This window comes from Anarhichas minor, unplaced genomic scaffold (assembly GCF_050575085.1).
Source record: "Anarhichas minor isolate MPS153535 unplaced genomic scaffold, ASM5057508v1 ptg000006l, whole genome shotgun sequence".
NCBI lineage: Eukaryota > Metazoa > Chordata > Actinopteri > Perciformes > Anarhichadidae > Anarhichas > Anarhichas minor.
The window spans coordinates 1,818,690-1,837,844 of NW_027466452.1; the positions used below are offsets into that span (position 1 = coordinate 1,818,690).

Sequence of the window (19,155 nt, forward strand, 5' to 3'; positions counted from 1 at the left end):
TGCTTTTATCTTAAAGTCTACGTGTCAAACAGGAAGTTTGTCGCTGCTAAGTGGAACTTATCTATCTGAACGCTGTTTTCAGGGGACGCAACATTCTGTAGTGTCACAGTTAAAGCGTTCCGGAGTTAGCGACAGGACAGTTGTTAGCTAACAAATATATATATGTATATACATATATATATATATATATATATATATATTATGCTAGGATAGCTAACACTAAATAAACAGTGGCGTGTTGTGTCATGGCTCTGTTCACAGAGTAGCTGTCTAGGTCTAAGGTAACGTTTTCTGTGTTTATTCTGTGTTAAGTAATTAGGTGACTTTGGCCGTTGACGTAAACACTGAAGGCTTGCTGTCAACTCTCAGATTTTGCTCTTCTGCTCAGTTAACGTGACATTAGGTAGCTCACTGTTTTACCACAGCTCCTGTACTCATTGCTAAGAGTGTAACACTAAATATAGCTTCGATGAAAGCATATGCAAAACAGCTGTCATTTGATTCAGTGCCACAAATAGGGATGGGTGTCGTGACTCTCGTGCCATTCAAACCCGATTTTATTTCTATTCAAAAATATTATTACAAAAGGCACGTTTTTCAATAAAACTTTATTGCCAAACAATAAAAAACCCTCAGATATACGTTAATTTCCCTAACACAGACAGCTGACCATAAGCTAAATTAAATGCAGTGTAATTGAGCTATTGTTTTCCTCTCTCCCTCAGTTACCTGTGTGTAAGCAGATGCTCTCCATGCAGTGTGTTCCTTCTCCTTGAGGCTGACCGCAGAGCAGGATGTCAGACAGTGGGAACCAGTCCTGTCTGATGGGAGCAGAGGACACTGTCTCCTTCCTGGTAGGAACCCTGTCCATTCAGTATTTACACTTACAACACGGCTGCTGTTCATAAGAAGAAAAGAAAGAAAGCTTTATTAATCCCTCTTAGGGAAATTCTAACACACACACTCATTGGAGAGACGCCAGAGTTACGGGGCTGCCACATAATCTGCGCTCCAAGCTATTTGGGGTTCAACGCATTGCTCAAGGGAACCCAGGCAGTGTCCAGGAGGTGAACTAGCACCTCTTCAGCCAACAACATGGACTTTTGCGTGTGTGTGTGTGCACTGTTTAATGTGCCCTCTGAAAAAGGTCAGTCCACCCAAATCACAAAGATGCTCCTATTTTCCTGATGTGTGAACAGCTATTAGGGTGCTGGAAGCATCAACGTTGGAATTATTATTCTGTCTGATTCCATAGAGCTCATAGTAAACCCAGAAATAATTAGTAGCATTCCAAGACATCCTGTAATATCTGCGTTGCCTAACACAGAGGTAGCCAACACAGGGAGCCAAAGAGTATGATATAAATGTATGATATTCATAATTTGAAGTTAAACTGAGCAAATTTATTATTTGGTATAATTATATCAAAGAAGAAGCTTTCCATATTAGTCTCCATCCATTAAGAGGCTCTCAGTCTCAAAAAGGTTGGTCTAACAGAAATGGTTTCAAATGGAAGACAGTAAGTTTGTCTTTCTAACGATACTAAAACATTCACATTTGTCATAGAATCGAATAGAACCAAAATCTCTGGTCAAGAAGTCTGTGCCCTTTTATTATAAGTATTGCGGTATGAACAAATCTCTGCGACCCAGTCACTATGCTACCACGACTAATCCTTGTGCACTGATTGCAGATCCGAAAGCAGGGTTTAAGCATTTGTTCGGATTTACACATCTGGTTTTCTAACCCCAGATGTGCTCCGTATAAACACGAATGTGTCCACACAATATCATGGGAATCCGTCCGACAGCTGTTTAGACGTGCCGGTCTGGACCGAAGTATTGACCCGTCTGTCGCGTTCCACAGGTGTGTGTGTTCCACGCGTGGGAGGACTGGGCCGGCCTTGGTCAGCTGGAGGACTACCTGAGTGTTTTGGAGTACCTGCTGTGGGTCTTCACCCCTCTGGTCGTCGTCTTCATCCTGCCCTTCCTCATCGTCATCCTCCTTTACCTCTCCATACTCTTCCTTCATGTCTACAAGGTAGCAACCGCTCTTTGCACAATCTGCACTGAGCCAGCAGTGTACGTCAGTTCATGTCAGTCACCAAATGATGCACTTTCATGCAATGAAAGCACCCACAAATGATTGAACTCCTTTGTTTTTAGGTAGAAGTAATGGTTGCTACTACTCACATTTAATACCCTGTCATGATTAGACAGATCTTACTGGATCAGATTGTGAGCTTACAATCATCAATCTTCAACTCTATTTTTTTATCTTCAGTTGCTGGTCCCTGTGTTTTGTCGCTATCAGATTAAAACTGAACAATTCTATTTAAAATGTGATGTAGGCTAGAGCCTAACACACAGCCAGATGCCACCACTTTATCATAGTCTGGTAAATGATGAATTAATGAACACTGAATTAAACCTAATTGTACACTTTTTGCCTTTCTGAATCCGGCTCTTGTTTAAAGATAAATGAGCGCAGTCCTTGTACATCGTACATGCATTCATATCTCTACTTCCACTGGATTCAAATGGAGGCTCTGCCTTCTAAGTACCTGTTGCCACGGTGAATCGTGGAATCGGAGCTTCATTGACGATAGCTTCTTTCTTTCTCCATAAACGAGCTTAGCTCAGAGTTGACTGAACAAACTCTGATCAGCTGTTCTGGAACTGAAATCTCAGAGTTTCCCATCTCTGTGTTAGTTTACTCAGAGTTCAGGGTTAAACTCAGAGTTTGTTGAACCTGCTATCTGAAACAGGGCCCAGGTTGTTAAAAGTATCTTGCCTGGTCCTTTGGTCATGTCTTTTCTGATGTTTTCTTCTAACAGAGGAAGAATCAGCTGAGGGAGGCTTACTGCAACAACCTGTGGGACGGAGCCAGGAAGACCCTGGCTACTCTGTGGGACGGACATGGAGCCATATGGCATGGTAAGACACCATGGGCTTCATTTACTGAAGATTTGTGGCATCCTTTTGATTCCGTCCCTTCAGAACTGCTGCCTTGCAATAGAAATATGTTGTTGTTGTTTATCAGTAGTATTTTATCTTGTTTCTTACAGTTAACACAACTCTAATGTGTGTTTACTTGTGGTTCCTCTCCCTGAGCACAATATTCTTATATTTATGCTTTATTTTTAATTTCTTTTTTGAATTAATCTAAACAGGTATTGGTGTAAAACATGGATATGCATTGTTATGTATGTATGGAGCAAAGAGGGAAAACCAACCAAAGACCAGGGTTTGTGTATTTTCTGTGCTTGCTAGTTATTATATGAATAGTTACGATAAAGCTATAGTTACTTCTGCGTTAAAGGCAGAGGCACTAAAGTGCCACTCATGGGGTCTGTGTTTGCAGTAATGTCGTGCTGTACAGATCTCTGGTTCAAAGTGGTGGAAAGGATCACTCCATGTGTAGATGTTTGGTTTTTAAATCCAATTCATATTCCTCCCATAGCTCCATCTGAGACAACCCTATAATATTTCTTGGCATATTTTATTTCATTCTCTGCAGTTTCCCAATGTTTTTAACATGTTTAAAAATTAATGACTTCCCATCAGAATCTTTTTTACCGATTCATATTTACTTACTCTAATATTGTGGAAAATAGGCTGGAGCATAATTGGTTACAAAATGTGTCTACAATAAGTATCATATATAATGATCACAGTAATACTAATGAAACAGTGATATTTGTTATATCCCACTACCACATTGTAACACAATTCTATTTGTGTTCAGAGACAGTATAGCAGTGTGGAACCTCTGGTGGCTGTTTAACTTAACTTTGGATTTATTTATTACTGTACGTGATGATTCATGACAAGGTGGGGGCAGAATATGGAAAATATGAATCAGCAAATATTTTAAATAATATACTTCTATACGTTTTCCTCTCACATTATTATCCCCTCTTGAAATACATTCCATCATAATGTGCCTCCTATTTTATTTCAATATACTTAATACAGGGTGATTTATATGGGTTTTGTTGAATTGTGTAAAGTGTTACAAACCAGGCCGAACAGCCATGACAAAAAAAGTAGATGCACACAACGACGCAAATTAATAAATTATTTATTAACTTAAGGCAACGTAAGAGATAAACATAGACTAACAGTGGCATGTGAAGTCAGTTATTTCAGCAGTGTAGGCGAGTGCGTGCGAGGAAAGTGTGTATGCAATGTTGTATAGTGTAGAAACAAACCTCAACCAAAACCCAAATGGTGTCTCAGGAAGGAGAGAGGGACCCACTGAGACTCAAGAGGGTTTTAAACAGAGTGCACTGGCACACACTCTTCTCCACTCTGCTGATGACCCTCTGCCACACCCACCTCCAACACCTACAGGGAAAGCAGCCACACAAACAGAGCAACAGGGAGAGAGGGTCGTCACAAAAGGACTTTCTGTTTTTGGATCGACTGTATTTAGTTATTTTCTCACTTTGCAGTCTTTTTTTCTCAATGCTATTAATATTTTGGCAAAATTAGTGAATATGCTTTCCTCATTATTTCTGCCAGGCATAAGCCTGTGGGGAGATCATGCATTCAGTTGTGTGTGAGTTCACGTGTGTGTGTCTGTCTGTCTGTCCACAGCTAATCTTGCATACTACTGGACCCAGCAGCCTAATATTTCTTGTGCTAATATTTGACTCTATGCTCAATGACCTGTCATTGTTTCAATGATTCACACTTTTTGTTTTGTACTGTCATTCACTGCTGACTCACTTCTCTTAACTGGCCGGTAAGGGACACAAGTGATCAACAACTGCTTCAGTAGCAAAAGGCATTTCAGGAAAACTAGCTATTTTGTTGCAGGCCACATGTTGGCCTTTGTCGTTGCTAAAAACTGTTATCCATAGAAAAGTTTGGTCTGATTTTGATCCGTAGCATCTGCAGAATAATTCCATAACTGATATGTTAGGATTTACTAAAGTTAGGCACAATACCAGATAAATAAATCCCTGTACTTATTGGCTTTTAATGGAATAACATGTATGCCTCATGTACTCTGTGTTCCAGGTTATGAGATCCATGGCATGGAAAAGATCCCTGACAAAGGACCAGCACTGATAGTTTACTATCATGGAGCCATTCCCATCGATTACTATTACTTTCTTGCCAATGTCATCATCCAGAAGGGACGGCCCTGCCACTCTGTAGCTGACCACTTCCTCTTCAAGGTCCCAGGTACTTGCACTGTTTCACACATGAATGCATACTCTACCAATCCCCACAAGTACTGCTGATCTCCTTTTATGTTCAGTGTATGTTTTGGTTTGCTTTTCAATTTGTTGTTTTAATAGATTTTTTTCTCATAAATTAGGGCTTAACCCAAACTAAAGAGTTGAAACCAGGCGGCAACCTCTGATTCTGCTGAGTGAAGCCAATGCCAATGTCTTAAGACTTGCATTCTCTCTAATGTCCACCAGGGGGCAGTCTATGAGAAAATTACTCTACTTCTCTCTTGATTTATTACCTCAGTATACATTGTAAACATGAGTTTATGGTCTCAATCTCTAGTTTCAAGTCTTCTTCAATGCAGCATGATGTTCATTTAGTAAATGATGGTCCATTTAGAGTCAAACAGACCATAAAGCAGGGGATGCTTTAGGGCGGGGCTACTGTGATTGACAGGTAACTACCACGGTGTTGTCCGCTCGTTTGCTTGTTTATTCAAACTTTATTAATATTGAACATTTTCAAACATTAAACAGCTCCTCTGTAATTGCTGTGCATATGACTATAAAGAGTCCACCTTCACAGTTCAGTCACTGAATGACTCCAGCTGCACTACCATTCAGAAAACCCTGATGACACAGAACCATTTGTTGTCGGTGAAGTCTGTTTCTGACACCCTTCTGTTCACCTCTGTACGCGACACACGTCAGGAAATCTTGTCAGTAAATCACTTTTTGAAAATACTAGCTTTGTCTTAATTTTTTTATCTTCACCTCGGCTCTTTCTTATTTTAATGTATCCTTACTTTTATCATCCTGTCCCGTTCCTCCAGGTTTCAAGTTACTGTTGGAGGTGTTCAGTGTGATCCACGGTCCTCAGGAGGAGTGTGTGCGGGCTCTGAGGAGTGGTCACCTGTTGGGGATTTCTCCAGGTGGGGTGCGGGAAGCTCTGTTCAGTGATGAGACCTACCCTCTCCTCTGGGGCAAACGCAAAGGCTTTGCCCAGGTCGCCATCGACTCTCAAGTGGTGCGTTATGCTTCCTGAAATCTACCGTCACTGTCCGTCAGGGCTTTTGTCAAAGTTTCAACCTGGAGTGCACGACATTGTAGATAACATTCACATTATAAATCTTGCAGGTATAGAATGTACATTTTCAGCATTAAAATGTACAAAAATGAGTTGTAATATATATATATATATATATATATATATATATATAATATTTCTTGAGTTGTGTGCTAACTTTATCTCAAATATTTCCAAAAATGTTCAAACCTAGAGAATAACGTACCTTTAATCAAGTTCCGTTCTATTTGGACGTCAATATCAATGACACAATATCCCTGTTGTGCATGCGTCAAAAGCGACTTTTTATACAGTTTTAAGCCACATTTTTCCGATACATTTTTAGTTTTAGTCTGACTGCCCGCGCTGTGGTTTAACTGAATGTCTCTCTCCAGGCAAAAAAATCTCTAAAACATGCGTTGTTTTCTGTTTCTGCCACTTTTGATTTAATCCAATAAACAAACTATCAAAATGTACACGGACACTGTACCTTAACGTGACTGACGAGCCTTCTGGGCAGCTCTACTTCTTGGTCCTCTCGTGTTGGACTGAGGACAGACTGGACGCTACAGTGACTCACTATTGCCCCTGGAGGTACAAGTGGTACTACAAGACGGGACAGGCCGGGGCGATCTAGTTAGCATGCCTCTGCATCACAACACATAGACGTCTTTGACATGACGTCAACATTGTAACCTCCACACATTCTGTTGATCATGTTAGTTCATTTTATGGATGTTTTAAACTTAAATTCTGACCACATTGCACCTTTTAATTGAAAATTGTCAATATGGAAAAATATATTTGTATTTGTTTAGGTAGTTGATAGTTGATCCACCCTGTGGACCCACCACCTGCAGGGATAAGCATCGGGGTCGGGTGCAATGCAGACCGGGCGGCGGGTCAGGCGGGAGGCCTGGGCGAGCCGATCGCCGGCAGCATAGACTAGCTCTAGGGACGTGGAACGTCACCTCGCTAGCGGGGAAAGAGCCAGAGCTGGTGCAGGAGGTGGAGCGGTACCAGCTAGATATAGTTGGACTCACCTCCACACACAGCGCTGGCTCTGGAACCAAGCTCCTGGAGAGGGGTTGGACTTTGTCCTTTTCCGGAGTTGCCCAGGGTGAGAGGCGCCGGGCGGGAGTGGGGATACTCACGAGCCCCCGGCTGAGCGCCGCTGTGTTGGAGTTCTCCCCGGAGAACGAGAGGGTCGCCTCCATGCGCCTAAGGGTTGCAGGGAGCAAGGCTCTGACTGTGGTTTGTGCTTATGCACCAAACAGCAGTTCAGAGTATCCGGCCTTCTTGGAGTCGGTGGGAGGGGTCCTGGAAAGGGCGCCGCCTACCGACTCCATAGTTCTCCTGGGGGACTTCAACGCTCACGTGGGCAATGACGGAGAAACCTGGCAGGGGGTGATTGGGAGGAACGGCTTGCCCGATCTGAACCCGAATGGTGTTTTGTTATTGGACTTCTGTGCGTGCCATGGTTTAGCCATAACGAACACCATGTTCGAACATAAGGTGGCTCATAAGTGTACCTGGTACCAGAACACCTTAGACCGGAGATCAATGATCGACTTTGTAATCGTATCATTTGATTTGCGGCCGTATGTCTTGGACACTCGGGTGAAGAGAGGAGCAGAGCTGTCAACTGATCACCACCTGGTGGTGAGTTGGATCAGATGGCAGGGGAACCGGTTGGAAAGACCCGGCAAGCCCAAACGTGTAGTGAGGGTGAACTGGGAACATCTGGCGGAAGACCCTGTCCGGGAGGTCTTTAACTCCCACCTCCGGAAGAACTTCTCACACATCCCGAGGGAGGTTGGGGACATGGAATCCGAATGGACCATGTTCAAAGCCTCTATTGTGGACGCGGCCGCTAGGAGCTGTGGCCGGAAGGTCATCGGTGCCTGTCGTGGCGGAAACCCGAGAACCCGGTGGTGGACACCTGAGGTGAGGGAAGCCGTCAAGCTGAAGAAGGAGACCTTCAAGGCCTGGTTGGCCCAGGGGTCTCCCGAAGCAGCTGACAGGTACCGGCAGGCCAGAAGGGCTGCAGCTGCGGTGGTCGCGAATGCTAAAACTCGGGCATGGGAGGAGTTCGGGGAGGCCATGGAGAAGGACTTTCGGTTGGCCTCAAGGAGGTTCTGGCAAACCATCCGACGGCTCAGGAAGGGAAAGCAGGGCTTACCCCAGGCTGTTCTCAGCAGGGGGGGGAACTGCTGACCCGGACAGGGGACATCGTCGGGCGGTGGAAAGAGCACTTTGAGGAACTCCTAAACCCGACCAACATGTCCTCTGCAGAGGAGGCAGCGCCTGAAGATCTAGGGGAGGCTCACCCATATCCCTGGCAGAGGCCGCTGAGGTAGTCAAAAAGCTCCTCGGTGGCAAGGCGCCAGGGGTGGATGAGATCCGCCCTGAGATGCTGAAAGCGCTGGACATGGTTGGGCTGTCCTGGCTGACACGCCTCTTCAATGTCGCATGGGGGTCGGGATCAGTGCCCATGGACTGGCAGACTGGGGTGGTGGTTCCCATTTTCAAAAAGGGGGACCGGAGAGTGTACTCGAATTACCGGGGTATCACACTACTCAGCCTCCCGGGGAAGGCTTATGCCAGGGTGCTGGAAAGGAGGCTCCGACCGTTTGTCGAACCTCAGATTCAAGAGGAGCAATGCGGATTCCGTCCCGGCCGTGGAACAGTGGACCAGCTCTTTACCCTCGCAAGACTACTGGAGGGGTTCTGGGAGTTTGCCCAACCAGTCTACATGTGCTTTGTGGACTTGGAGAAGGCTTTCGACCGGGTCCCTTGGGGGTTCTTGTGGGGGGTGCTGCGGGAGTATGGGGTGCCGGACACATTACAACGGGCGATCCGGTCTCTGTACGATTGCAGTAGGAGCTGTGTCCGCATTCTCGGCAATAAGTCAGACACGTTCCCGGTGGGTGTTGGCCTCCGCCAGGGCTGCCCTTTGTCTCCGGTCCTGTTCGTGACTTTCATGGACAGGATATCTAGGCGCAGCCGGGGGGTGGAGAACATCAGGTTCGGGGGTCTCGGGATCGCCTCTCTGCTGTTTGCAGATGATGTGGTCCTGTTAGCCTCCTCGGATCGTGACCTCCAGCATTCACTGGGGCGGTTTGCAGCCGAGTGTGAAGCGGCGGGGATGAGAGTTAGCACCTCCAAATCTGAGGCCATGGTGCTCTGCCGGAAACCGGTGGATTGCTCCCTCCAGGTGGGGACGGAGTGCCTACCTCAAGCGAAGGAGTTTGAGTATCTCGGGGTCTTGTACACGAGTGAGGGTAAGATGGAGCGGGAGATCGACAGACGGATCGGTGCGGCTGCAGCAGTAAAGCAGGCGCTGCATCGGACCGTCTTGGTGAAGAGGGAGCTGAGCCGGAAGGCAAAGCTCTCAATTTACCACTCGGTCTACGTTCCTACCCTCACCTATGGTCACGAACTCTGGGTCGTGACCGAAAGGACAAGGTCGCGGCTACAAGCGGCCGAAATGAGCTTCCTCTGTAGGGTGGCCGGGCTCAGCCTTAGAGATAGGGTAAGGAGCTCGGTCATCAGGAGGGAGCTTGGAGTCGAGCCGCTACTCCTTCGCGTCGAAAGGAGTCAGCTGAGGTGGTTCGGGCATCTAATTAGGATGCCTCCTGGACGCCTCCCACTGGAGGTTTTCCAGGCACGTCCAACTGGGAAGAGACCCCGGGGAAGACCCAGAACACGCTGGAGGGATTACATCTCCCAGCTGGCCTGGGAACGCCTCGGGATCCCCCAGAATGAGCTGGAACATGTTGCCGGTGAGAGGGAAGTCTGGGTCAGCCTGCTAGGCCTGTTGCCACCGCGACCCGACCCCGGATAAGCGGAGGAAAATGGATGGATGGATAGATAGTTGATACTGAATCTCCTGGCATAATTACCCACTGCAGATACGAACAAGTAGTGCATGTTTTAGTTTCCTACATGTAAATGCAGCTGACCAGCAGAAGTTCATATGAAGTGTGATGACGAACGTTCTGGCTGGTACAAAATAAGTCACAAATTTATGCGGCCGTTCATCATCAGATGACCATGTGGTCATTTGTATATTGTCACACTAAAAACAGCCAGCTAAACATTCATGGATGTGCAACTTATTTTGTCTAAAACCCACCAGGAACGCCAACCCAGACAAGTTAGTTTGCCAATGTACATGTATTAAATGTCTAAAGCTTAGTGCCTCACACACAAACAAGGCCAGATTAGTGTCATAATTAACTGTCTAATTGCAGCATCTGTTTTATTCATGTTAGAAATGTGCGGTGTAGAAAGCCCTCCTCTCTAATCTTCTTTCTCTTGCTCTCCCTGTCTTCCAGCCAGTAATTCCAATGTTTACTCAAAATCTGCGGGAAGGCTTCAGATCGCTGGGAACACTCAGTAAGTGTAGAAGCAAGTTCAAATCTCTAAAATAGCACCACCAAGCTGAGTAAGGAAGACACAGCACAGGCCATTGCATTCAGCTGTATGGAGAGTGTTTCCTCTATAATCTACTGAGAAACATCGCATTTTGAGTATTTGTGTATGTGGGATATGGGTGTGAAAATAATCCAAGTGTGTGTTCATGGTAATGAAGGCACTTGTCCCCCAGTGCTACAGTGTGGCTCATTTACGTTTTGGTAATAGTTTAGGACAACAATGTAGCTGCTCGATATATCAGGCTTTGATAGCCACACAATACTTGTTAGTGGATACTTTCAGTTTGTTTTGGTCTGCACTAGAAGAAAAATATAGTCCTCACAATAGTGTGGTAGCAAGGGCAGTGTGCTGACCGGACTCAATGAATGATATAATATGAATGTGATGGTGACCTGTTCATTTGTCATCTTCTGCAGTTTAATCTGAGACTTCTTTTTATATTTCTCCATGTAACATGCTGTCTCTGTCTGTGTGTGTGTGTGTCTCTTTATTCAGGATTTTTCCGCTGGGTGTATGAGAGGTTTCGCCTCCCCATTGCTCCTGTTTATGGTGGATTCCCTGTGAAGTTTCGGACCTTCCTTGGTGACCCCATCCCGTACGACCCCAACGTAAACGCTGCAGAGCTGGCAGAGAAAGTCAGTATTCATTCTTCTTCTCTTCTCCTCAAATCATGTGAGCATTGACCATCACAGTCTTCTGAAAATGTGCTTCAAGGTGCCATAAGCTAGAGGTGTGAATCTTCACTGGCCTCACGATTAGATTTGATTATAAATCCCCTGTCAACAGTTAGAACAGTTGACTGTTAGTGGAGTTTTAAAGGTCGTTATAATAACGATAGTTTGGAGCAGGAGAAAAGCAGATTAATTGATTAGCTGATTAATCGGCCGATAGCTATCAAGAGATGCCGGGATGAGGAGGTTGTCTGACTTGGGGACCTCAGGTTAGCATCCCACCTCTTTGCAGATGATGTGGTTCTGTTGGCTCCTTCAGAACGCGACCTTCAGGGGGTTTGCAGCCGAGTGTGAAGCGGTCGTGATGAGAGTCAATACCTCCAAGTCTGAGGTCACGTTCTCTGCCGGAAAACATTGGATTGCCCCCTCTGGGTTTGGAGTGAGTCGCTGCCCCAAGCGAGCAAGTATCCCGGGGTCTTGTTCACGGGTGAGGGTAAAAATGGAGCGTGAGATGGACAGGCGGTTCAGTGCTGTGAGGGGTAGACCCAGAACATGCTGGAGAGATTATAGATCTTGTCTGACCTGGGAACGCCTCGGGGTTTCCAGGTGCACCAGCGACCCGGCCCCGGATAATAGAAAGATGATGGATGGAAGGAATTTTTCATCTTAATTTCCTGGTCTCCACTATGGGTTGCTAATCATCAACATACCCCACATTGTGAAAAAATTAAATTTTAAAGGGTTAAGAATGTAAAATGTAATGATTATTTGGTAGTTAGAAAGATTTAACTCGGTGAAAGTGGAAAGTACTATCAATATATAGAGTTTTAGTTTTAGGAAGGGGACAGTTCATCCCAGACTGTAAAAGAATAAAAAAGTCCCCCAGCATCTAGTGTACACAAAATAATTACATTTTTGTGTTTTTTTGCGGCATTATGTAAACAAACTTGCATTCATTTATTGAATTATCTATCAACCAGGCACAGTGCAAATATCAGCACTCTGACTGTGGTGTCCTGCAGGATGTTTGTAATACTGTGAGAAAAGCACCAACCATTCATACACAGTGCTGTTGCTCTGCAGGTGCAGCAGGCAGTTCAGTCTCTGATAGACCAGCACCAGCAGATCCCAGGGAACATCCTGAGAGCCTTGTTGGAGAGATTTCACACCAAACACAAAGACCATTAACATCAGCAGTGCAACAACGGAGACAAACTATCCAGTGTGTGACCAAAACGACACGTCCCATTGGCTCAGACGGCTGCAGTGTGCACAGGTTTGGTGGAACATGTTGGAATATTTGCACAGCTTTCATCACTGCTTCCGAACTCCACCGGCTGCAGCTGCTGAGGTTCCACATGTTTTTTGTATCACACGTTTCTGATATGTTTCCTTGCGGACATCGACTCCCTTTTCCATCTGATGAATCTGTTTAAAAGCTAGACTTCCTGAAGTTGTGATATTGGACTTAACATTAATTATACCTCAAACGAATGAAATGAAAGGATTATTATATTTTCATTACAGATAGGCACACTATCTAATCTGTTGTGTTCCGATATCTTGATTAATTACTGTATGGTCAGATAGAAGATGGATCTTAGGACTGATTGGTGGGTTGAACTTCGTCGTTGTAGATGCTCTCTGTAAATATATGGGATTCAGGCAATTTCTTATTTGAAAACTGTGATACAAGTACAACAATGTCAGCAAGAGATTCTTAGTCTTGGTTAGTCAATAAATGTGGTGTATTGTCCATGCCTATAGATTGCAGTGACTGTGCAGATACTTGCTTGTCATGATAAACCTTGAGTTTGCACATCTTCAGTCTTACTTGGCTTGGAGCAGACGGTGGTTATGGTGTGTTCACACCAAACGCAAAGTCAACTTTTCGCACAGTGCAACTGCATACAAAGTTAATGCAAAGACGCGACTGGACTCAAATGACTCAAACTCTTTCTTTTATTGTAATTTACTGGAAATTGTCCCAATAATTAAAACAAAGGGCAATCTAACTGTGTATAATTATACGGAGGGTGGGTAATTATAGGGACAAGGAGAAAGTTCTTTCCCCCCTGGATATTAATGACTGCTTATAATCTCTACCGAACTACACTCGTCCAGCCAACATGTAAACACTCAAATGAAACGGTATGTATCACCTGAACACCTAACACCTGAAACTAGTCATTCAATAGGTACATATACTTACTTACTCAGAAAAGTTCCAGGAAATGAATGGACTGGATAAATCGTTCCCTAAAGAACCTTTCAAAATGTCAGGCCCTCAGTGATGAAAAAGTCCCAGTTCTATGAGACGGTTGTCTTCCTTACACTAACCTTAGTTTTACTCACTACAGTATAGTGAATCTTATTACACTGCCAGTGACAGATGTGATGTCTAAATAGTTTTTGGCTTGGTGTACATGAACAGAGGCTGAACAAAGTAACTAGAACAACCAGAGGCTGTCAAGTGTTGATTCATGTATTTAATTTGTCAAGCTATAGGTTATGTTGTATAAAATTACATCATATTGTAAGGTGTTCCTATTATTTTGTACAAAAGCCCTGAGAGGCAAGTGAGAAAAAAATCCTGGGATCCACTTTCTAACTTTGATCAAAATAGTTTTCTCTTCTGTGTTTATGACATGGGTACTTCTCAAGTCTCTTAAGTGTCGTTTCCTCGCTCCTCGATCCTCGCTTGAACCGGAAGTTGTTTCTGCGCCGCCATATTTACGGCCGTCCCAAAGCTCTAATGTAGCTCGGAGGAGCGAGGATGGAGGATGGAGGAGGGACCTCGGAGGAGCCATGAGCGAGGACCCACGAGAACAGACTTCCAGGAAGTCTTTTAACGGCCGACACGCCCCCTCACTGTTCATCAGTTATGTGATTGGACGCTGCAGCCGATCGGACTGACTGACAGTTTATATTTAATTAGGTTTGTGATTCAACATCTGGTTTAAATAAATGTTCATTGTAGTCTGAACAACAAAAAGACCACAAACAACTTTCTTCATTTATTAGAAAGATTTGTGTTTTCATGATCTGATGTTTCCCTCAATAACTTTTATTATGGAAACAATTAAAGTCAGAGAGAGCTGGAGAGACGAAACACTTTTTACATCATTCCTGAGTGTTTGATGAGTTTTATCATTTAAGAGAAACAATAAACATATTCTGGGTTATTTAATAATGACGCCACAGTCACAATTTCAAAACGCAAAGACGCAAATAATTCATAAATAAGACGATCGCATTCCCCTGGTAGAAATCGATCCTGCGTTTATGAACAGAACACAGGACACAGTTTGTTAACAGACTACAGAGAGAAACACCTCTACAGTGGTGATTACTGTGTGTCTTTATTAGTTATTAGTATTATTAGTTACTGTTATTAAGTACAGTGATCATGTGAACACAAACTTATCAAAAGTCTCTCCAGCTGTTAAAGCCGACTGACAGCTGATCCAGCTGTGATCAGCTGATCCGCCGTCAACAGTAACAGACCACGTGACGCAACTGAGGAAAGGACGTCTCATGTCTCTTAAAACATATCTCCTCGTTCCTCTCTCCTGGCATGGTTTCTTCCATGCATCCCTGGTGGGAGGGACTAAGACGCAAGGAAAGGACGCAAGTGAGGGAAACGGGGATGCAATTAAGAGACTTGAGAAGTACCCATGGACTGTAAGAAGTGGACGTAGTCACCGTGACAACACCCAAACACAGACAACTCCTGGATGGAAAAAAACCGCTGTGGTAGCGACTTGTCAATCACTGTGTAGCCCCGCCCTAAAGCATCCCCTGCTTTATAGTCTGTTTGACTCTAAATGGACATCATGCTGTATTGAAGAAGACTTGAAACTAGAGATTGAGACCATCTTTTTTTAAATTTCTTAATCTTTTTTCATCTGTGAAACAGGTGGGATGTACATTTTTGTTAGGCATAATTTTTCATGTGAGTTTTTTCTTACTCACAATATATGACCTTTGTGTTTAGAGTGCTTGTAGAAGCTTGAAGAACACATGAAAGCTTTTAGTCCTATTTTAGAACACGGGGTAGTGGTGAACTTTAGCCTCTTGAAACCAAAATGAATATTACAACAAACACTTGATCCTGACAAGAGAAATACATGTTTTCACAGATGATAAAAAAGAATATTGATTCTGGCAAAACCATTTTCTCACCTGTTAAGTCTTATTAAACATAGAAAACAATTTTGATCAGACTTAGAAAATGGATCACCAGATTGTCTTTTTCTTACTTGCCTCTCAGGTTTTCCCTAATTTTGTTCTATTTTGCACAAATATTTAATATTTCCAATCGAATTTGGCTTTAAAATGAACTAAATCCCAGGCATATATGGTAGATAACTCATAATATGAATATTTCTTGTTTTATTGTCAATGAACCGTCCACTGAACTCAGCGAATATTTCTGGTGTAAGTCCAGACTCCAGTCTGTAAGGACTCTGAGTTACTTTAGAGTTTTCAGTGTCTTCTGATACAGAGCTGCAAGAATGACGTATTGTTGCAGGCCAACTTCAGAAGTTAGCACCTCGATGAAACCAGTCCGGTGCTAAATAGAATATTTTAATTGGCTTGGATTATTGCAGAAAATAGAAACATTCATGAGAGGGATATTTACTGAAGTACTTTATGCCATAGAACAAAACATTAAAATCTCTGAAGCTTGTGTTAAACAGACCTTACATCAGACATCTAACCAAAAACCCATTGACTTTGAGAGAAGAGAACCGGAAGTGAAGAAATGCTGACTCATTTCTGGCTGTTAGGAACCATTCCTGCACCACTCTATTGTAATACATTTTTTTAAATTTGAAATATTCTCACATTGTTCTGAAACCGTTGATCAACTCTGATTCAATGGCAATTGCAGTGACTGAGGATGTGGTGCTTTTCTCTGTTTTGTATGTGTGGTATTGGACTGACTGTAGACATATGAAGACAGGAACTTATATGCATTTTACACTATTTCATTTTTTACATTTTACAAATTAAACAATAAATTGATTAATTAAAAGAAAACATCTATTGATTGATCAATGATGAAATGAATCATCGTCGTACATGAGTGCCCTCTAGAGCTGCTGAGAAGTCATCAGTTTGAGCTGATGCAGTAGAGTTAAACTAAGACTAGAATATAACTATATTTAGTAAAAGAGGGAGAATTATGCTCACAAAAAACGGAATATCCTCTGTCGGGCAGTTCCAACAGCTCAGATGAGAGCCCAAAGCTGTCTTACCACATTTCACTTTGGAATAACTCATAAGTTCAAACAGGCAGGTATAAAGTAGTAAAATCATTTTTAAATTGGTTGCCTGTCTTAAAAAAAATCAATGTGAAGAATGTAAAACATTGTGTGCTGTCCCTCTGACCTCACGGCGAGACTTCACTTAACAAAGGGGACTTACCGTCAATAACTCTAGTGCTTGTGAACATGCATCTGTGTATCTGGAGTGTCTACCAACCCACACACTGTATTTAAGATGACCGAGTCAGTATTTTGTCAGCTGTCTGGATTAGAAAACATGTCATTCAACAAGCCACTCAGATTGGACTCCCTTTCCGATATGCCACATGTAGATTCATTGGAACATGCCGCCCACGGTTTGACATCTGCCTTTGCAAAGGTGCAAAATGAATCAAGCTAAAGGTAAAGAAACCCTTTTATTTCTCTGAATTCTTTCCATAATGTTTTCAGACACCTGCAATAACAATCTGAGCCTGTCGGTGGATGCACACTGACAGTGAGGAGTTGCCCTGAGCGAGTACATTGCAACATGTTTAGCAGCTGCCGTCTGCAGCGTTCTCTCTCGATACTGGAAAATCAATTTAGAACCGTCTCGTTCCCGTTAATCTAGACACAAAAACATGAGAAAATGCCGAAGTTTCCCTTTAAATAGAAATGATGATCTGCAAAAGAGTCTTGAGCTCAATTTAAGTAAATAGGATTAAACTGAATGATCACTGCAGGAAAAACTTGTTGTGCATTTGGGTCTGATTTCTGTATTTGTGGGCCTGTGTGTGTTTGTATGTGAGCTCTTACAGCCAGAAAAACAGCCTGTCGTGAAACTCAAGTATGGTCTCACTGTAATATTTATCATATCCGTACAAATACTGATCGATCACTTTATCGTGTGCATGCATGATCATGTAAATATTGTGATTCAACAAAATGGATTTTGCACACGTAGTTGTCAAAGTATCACTGCCAACTCAGATTTTTTTAATTTCATCTTCTAAAGAAGCCTCTGTGAGACCAAGTGTGCTTTTGAGTCGATCTGGATGCTTTCCTTCTGTGAACCGGTTGCCTGTTTTCATATTTATGTTGAGATGATCTAACATGTCTTTTAAATGACGTCAGTATATAAATGTTGCACTTTTAAATATTGATACACTTCAACCTGTTAATAAATCTATTTTATTAAGATGTTTCATGTAAATTCCTTCCTTCTGTTTATTCTGTCAACTGTAGAAATCAGTGGTTTTTGCATTTCTCATCCAATATGCCAGGTGCAAGATACCAGGGACTTCCTGTCAGAAAGGTTTCTCACCGTGGAACCAGTAGAAAGCTGTGAGTGGACAATGGTACCATGGCAGTGGTCTTCGCCGAAAAAAATCGTTGGTTTTTGGTCACCTTTTATGAAAAATTAGAATAATAACATCGAAAATTATCCGGTTCAAAGCTAGAATCATTGTTGGCAACTGCATCCTGTCTTCTTGTGAACTGTTTCCTGTAGAAGGGGGGTCAATCCAGCTTGGGCGAGTGGTCAGACTTCTGGCGAACGGAAATTTATGCTCGGGGAGACGCGGCACTTCTTGCAACTTTACTCGCTGAAAATCTGTCAATCAACACCCGCTTCGACACACGCCTTCCTGAGACTCTGACGCGTCGAAGGAGGACTCATTGACTGAAATCGACCGATGATAGGCTGAGCTACAGCCCCATACACACAGATCAACTGAGAAAATCCTATGGATGACAGCCAGAAACATGCTCTGAGAGCACCCTTGCTGTCAAAATGATTTCTAACGGCTGTATTTGGATGTATTGAATAATATGAGTGATAAAAAAAGTGAAATATATAGTTATATAGTATATAAGTACAATGTAAGAGCTGCAACAGCTGGTTCGAAAATGACAACCTCGTGTGACCTCTGTACTAAAGCCTCTTATTCTTCACTTTATCCCAGCCAACCTTTATTCAACAACTACTGATTGGTTGTGCTATGATTTGGGAGAGTTTTTAGGCAGCCAGCTACATTATTTCAAAAACATATCAATAAAAGTGCTTTTTTCTTTTCAGGCGAACCTGAATATTTTCAATTTGAGCTGTGTAATATCATATCATGCACTATATTAACCAGCAACATATACACAATATTTACCCATCTGAACAATCTCAAAGTGTGATCTGATTATAGCGTCAAAAATTATTAAAATAGACCTTGTAGTTACAGAACTGTGGTCTCCTTAGTATGGGTATGCCATTTTCGAGCAGAGGCCTACAAATAGGGCCTGAGCTTAAGAGGTTAAGTGCAGGTGATGAGACACAGCAGGGTTCGATCAGGGGCGGGGCAGATAATCACAAAGGCGGGAAACAGACAAGGACAAGAAGTGAAGTGAACACAGGGCACAAGAGGCAGGGATAGTCAAAATAAAACGGAAGAAACAACTAAACAAAACCCAAAACCGTGACAAATGTGCTAGTTATAATTTATTGTATTTGATAAACCAACTTCTCACCCTTTTTGTCACATTTTTCAAAAT

The 19,155-nt window shown here is 43.1% G+C and overlaps 1 protein-coding gene across 5 annotated transcripts; it reads left to right on the forward strand.

The window, feature by feature from the left end:
- The first annotated feature begins 95 nt into the window (after positions 1-95).
- tmem68 (transmembrane protein 68) lies at positions 96-18,690 on the forward strand. 5 transcript variants are annotated; one of them, XM_076078988.1, is made up of 10 exons: positions 97-281; positions 726-854; positions 1,867-2,040; positions 2,837-2,936; positions 5,028-5,195; positions 6,019-6,212; positions 10,592-10,652; positions 11,187-11,326; positions 11,655-11,849; positions 12,446-18,690. In XM_076078988.1, the coding sequence occupies exons 2-10, from the start codon at positions 795-797 to the stop codon at positions 12,548-12,550; spliced, it is 1,197 nt and encodes a 398-aa protein (XP_075935103.1). In that variant the 5' UTR covers positions 97-281; positions 726-794; the 3' UTR covers positions 12,551-18,690. The 5 variants fall into 5 exon arrangements, with proteins under 5 accessions (XP_075935087.1, XP_075935096.1, XP_075935103.1 ...); XM_076078995.1 differs by having other exon boundaries at positions 11,655-11,801; XM_076078972.1 differs by having other exon boundaries at positions 96-281; positions 11,655-18,690.
- The last annotated feature ends 465 nt before the right edge of the window (positions 18,691-19,155 follow it).

Bases quoted from the DNA above. Each gene is read 5' to 3' on its own strand.
- tmem68 (XM_076078972.1), top strand. From the start codon at position 795: ATGTCAGACAGTGGGAACCAGTCCTGTCTGATGGGAGCAGAGGACACT. The intron at 2,937-5,027 runs GTAAGACACCAT...TCTGTGTTCCAG, and splicing joins ACATGGAGCCATATGGCATG to GTTATGAGATCCATGGCATG. The intron at 6,213-10,591 runs GTGCGTTATGCT...CCTGTCTTCCAG, and splicing joins TCGCCATCGACTCTCAAGTG to CCAGTAATTCCAATGTTTAC.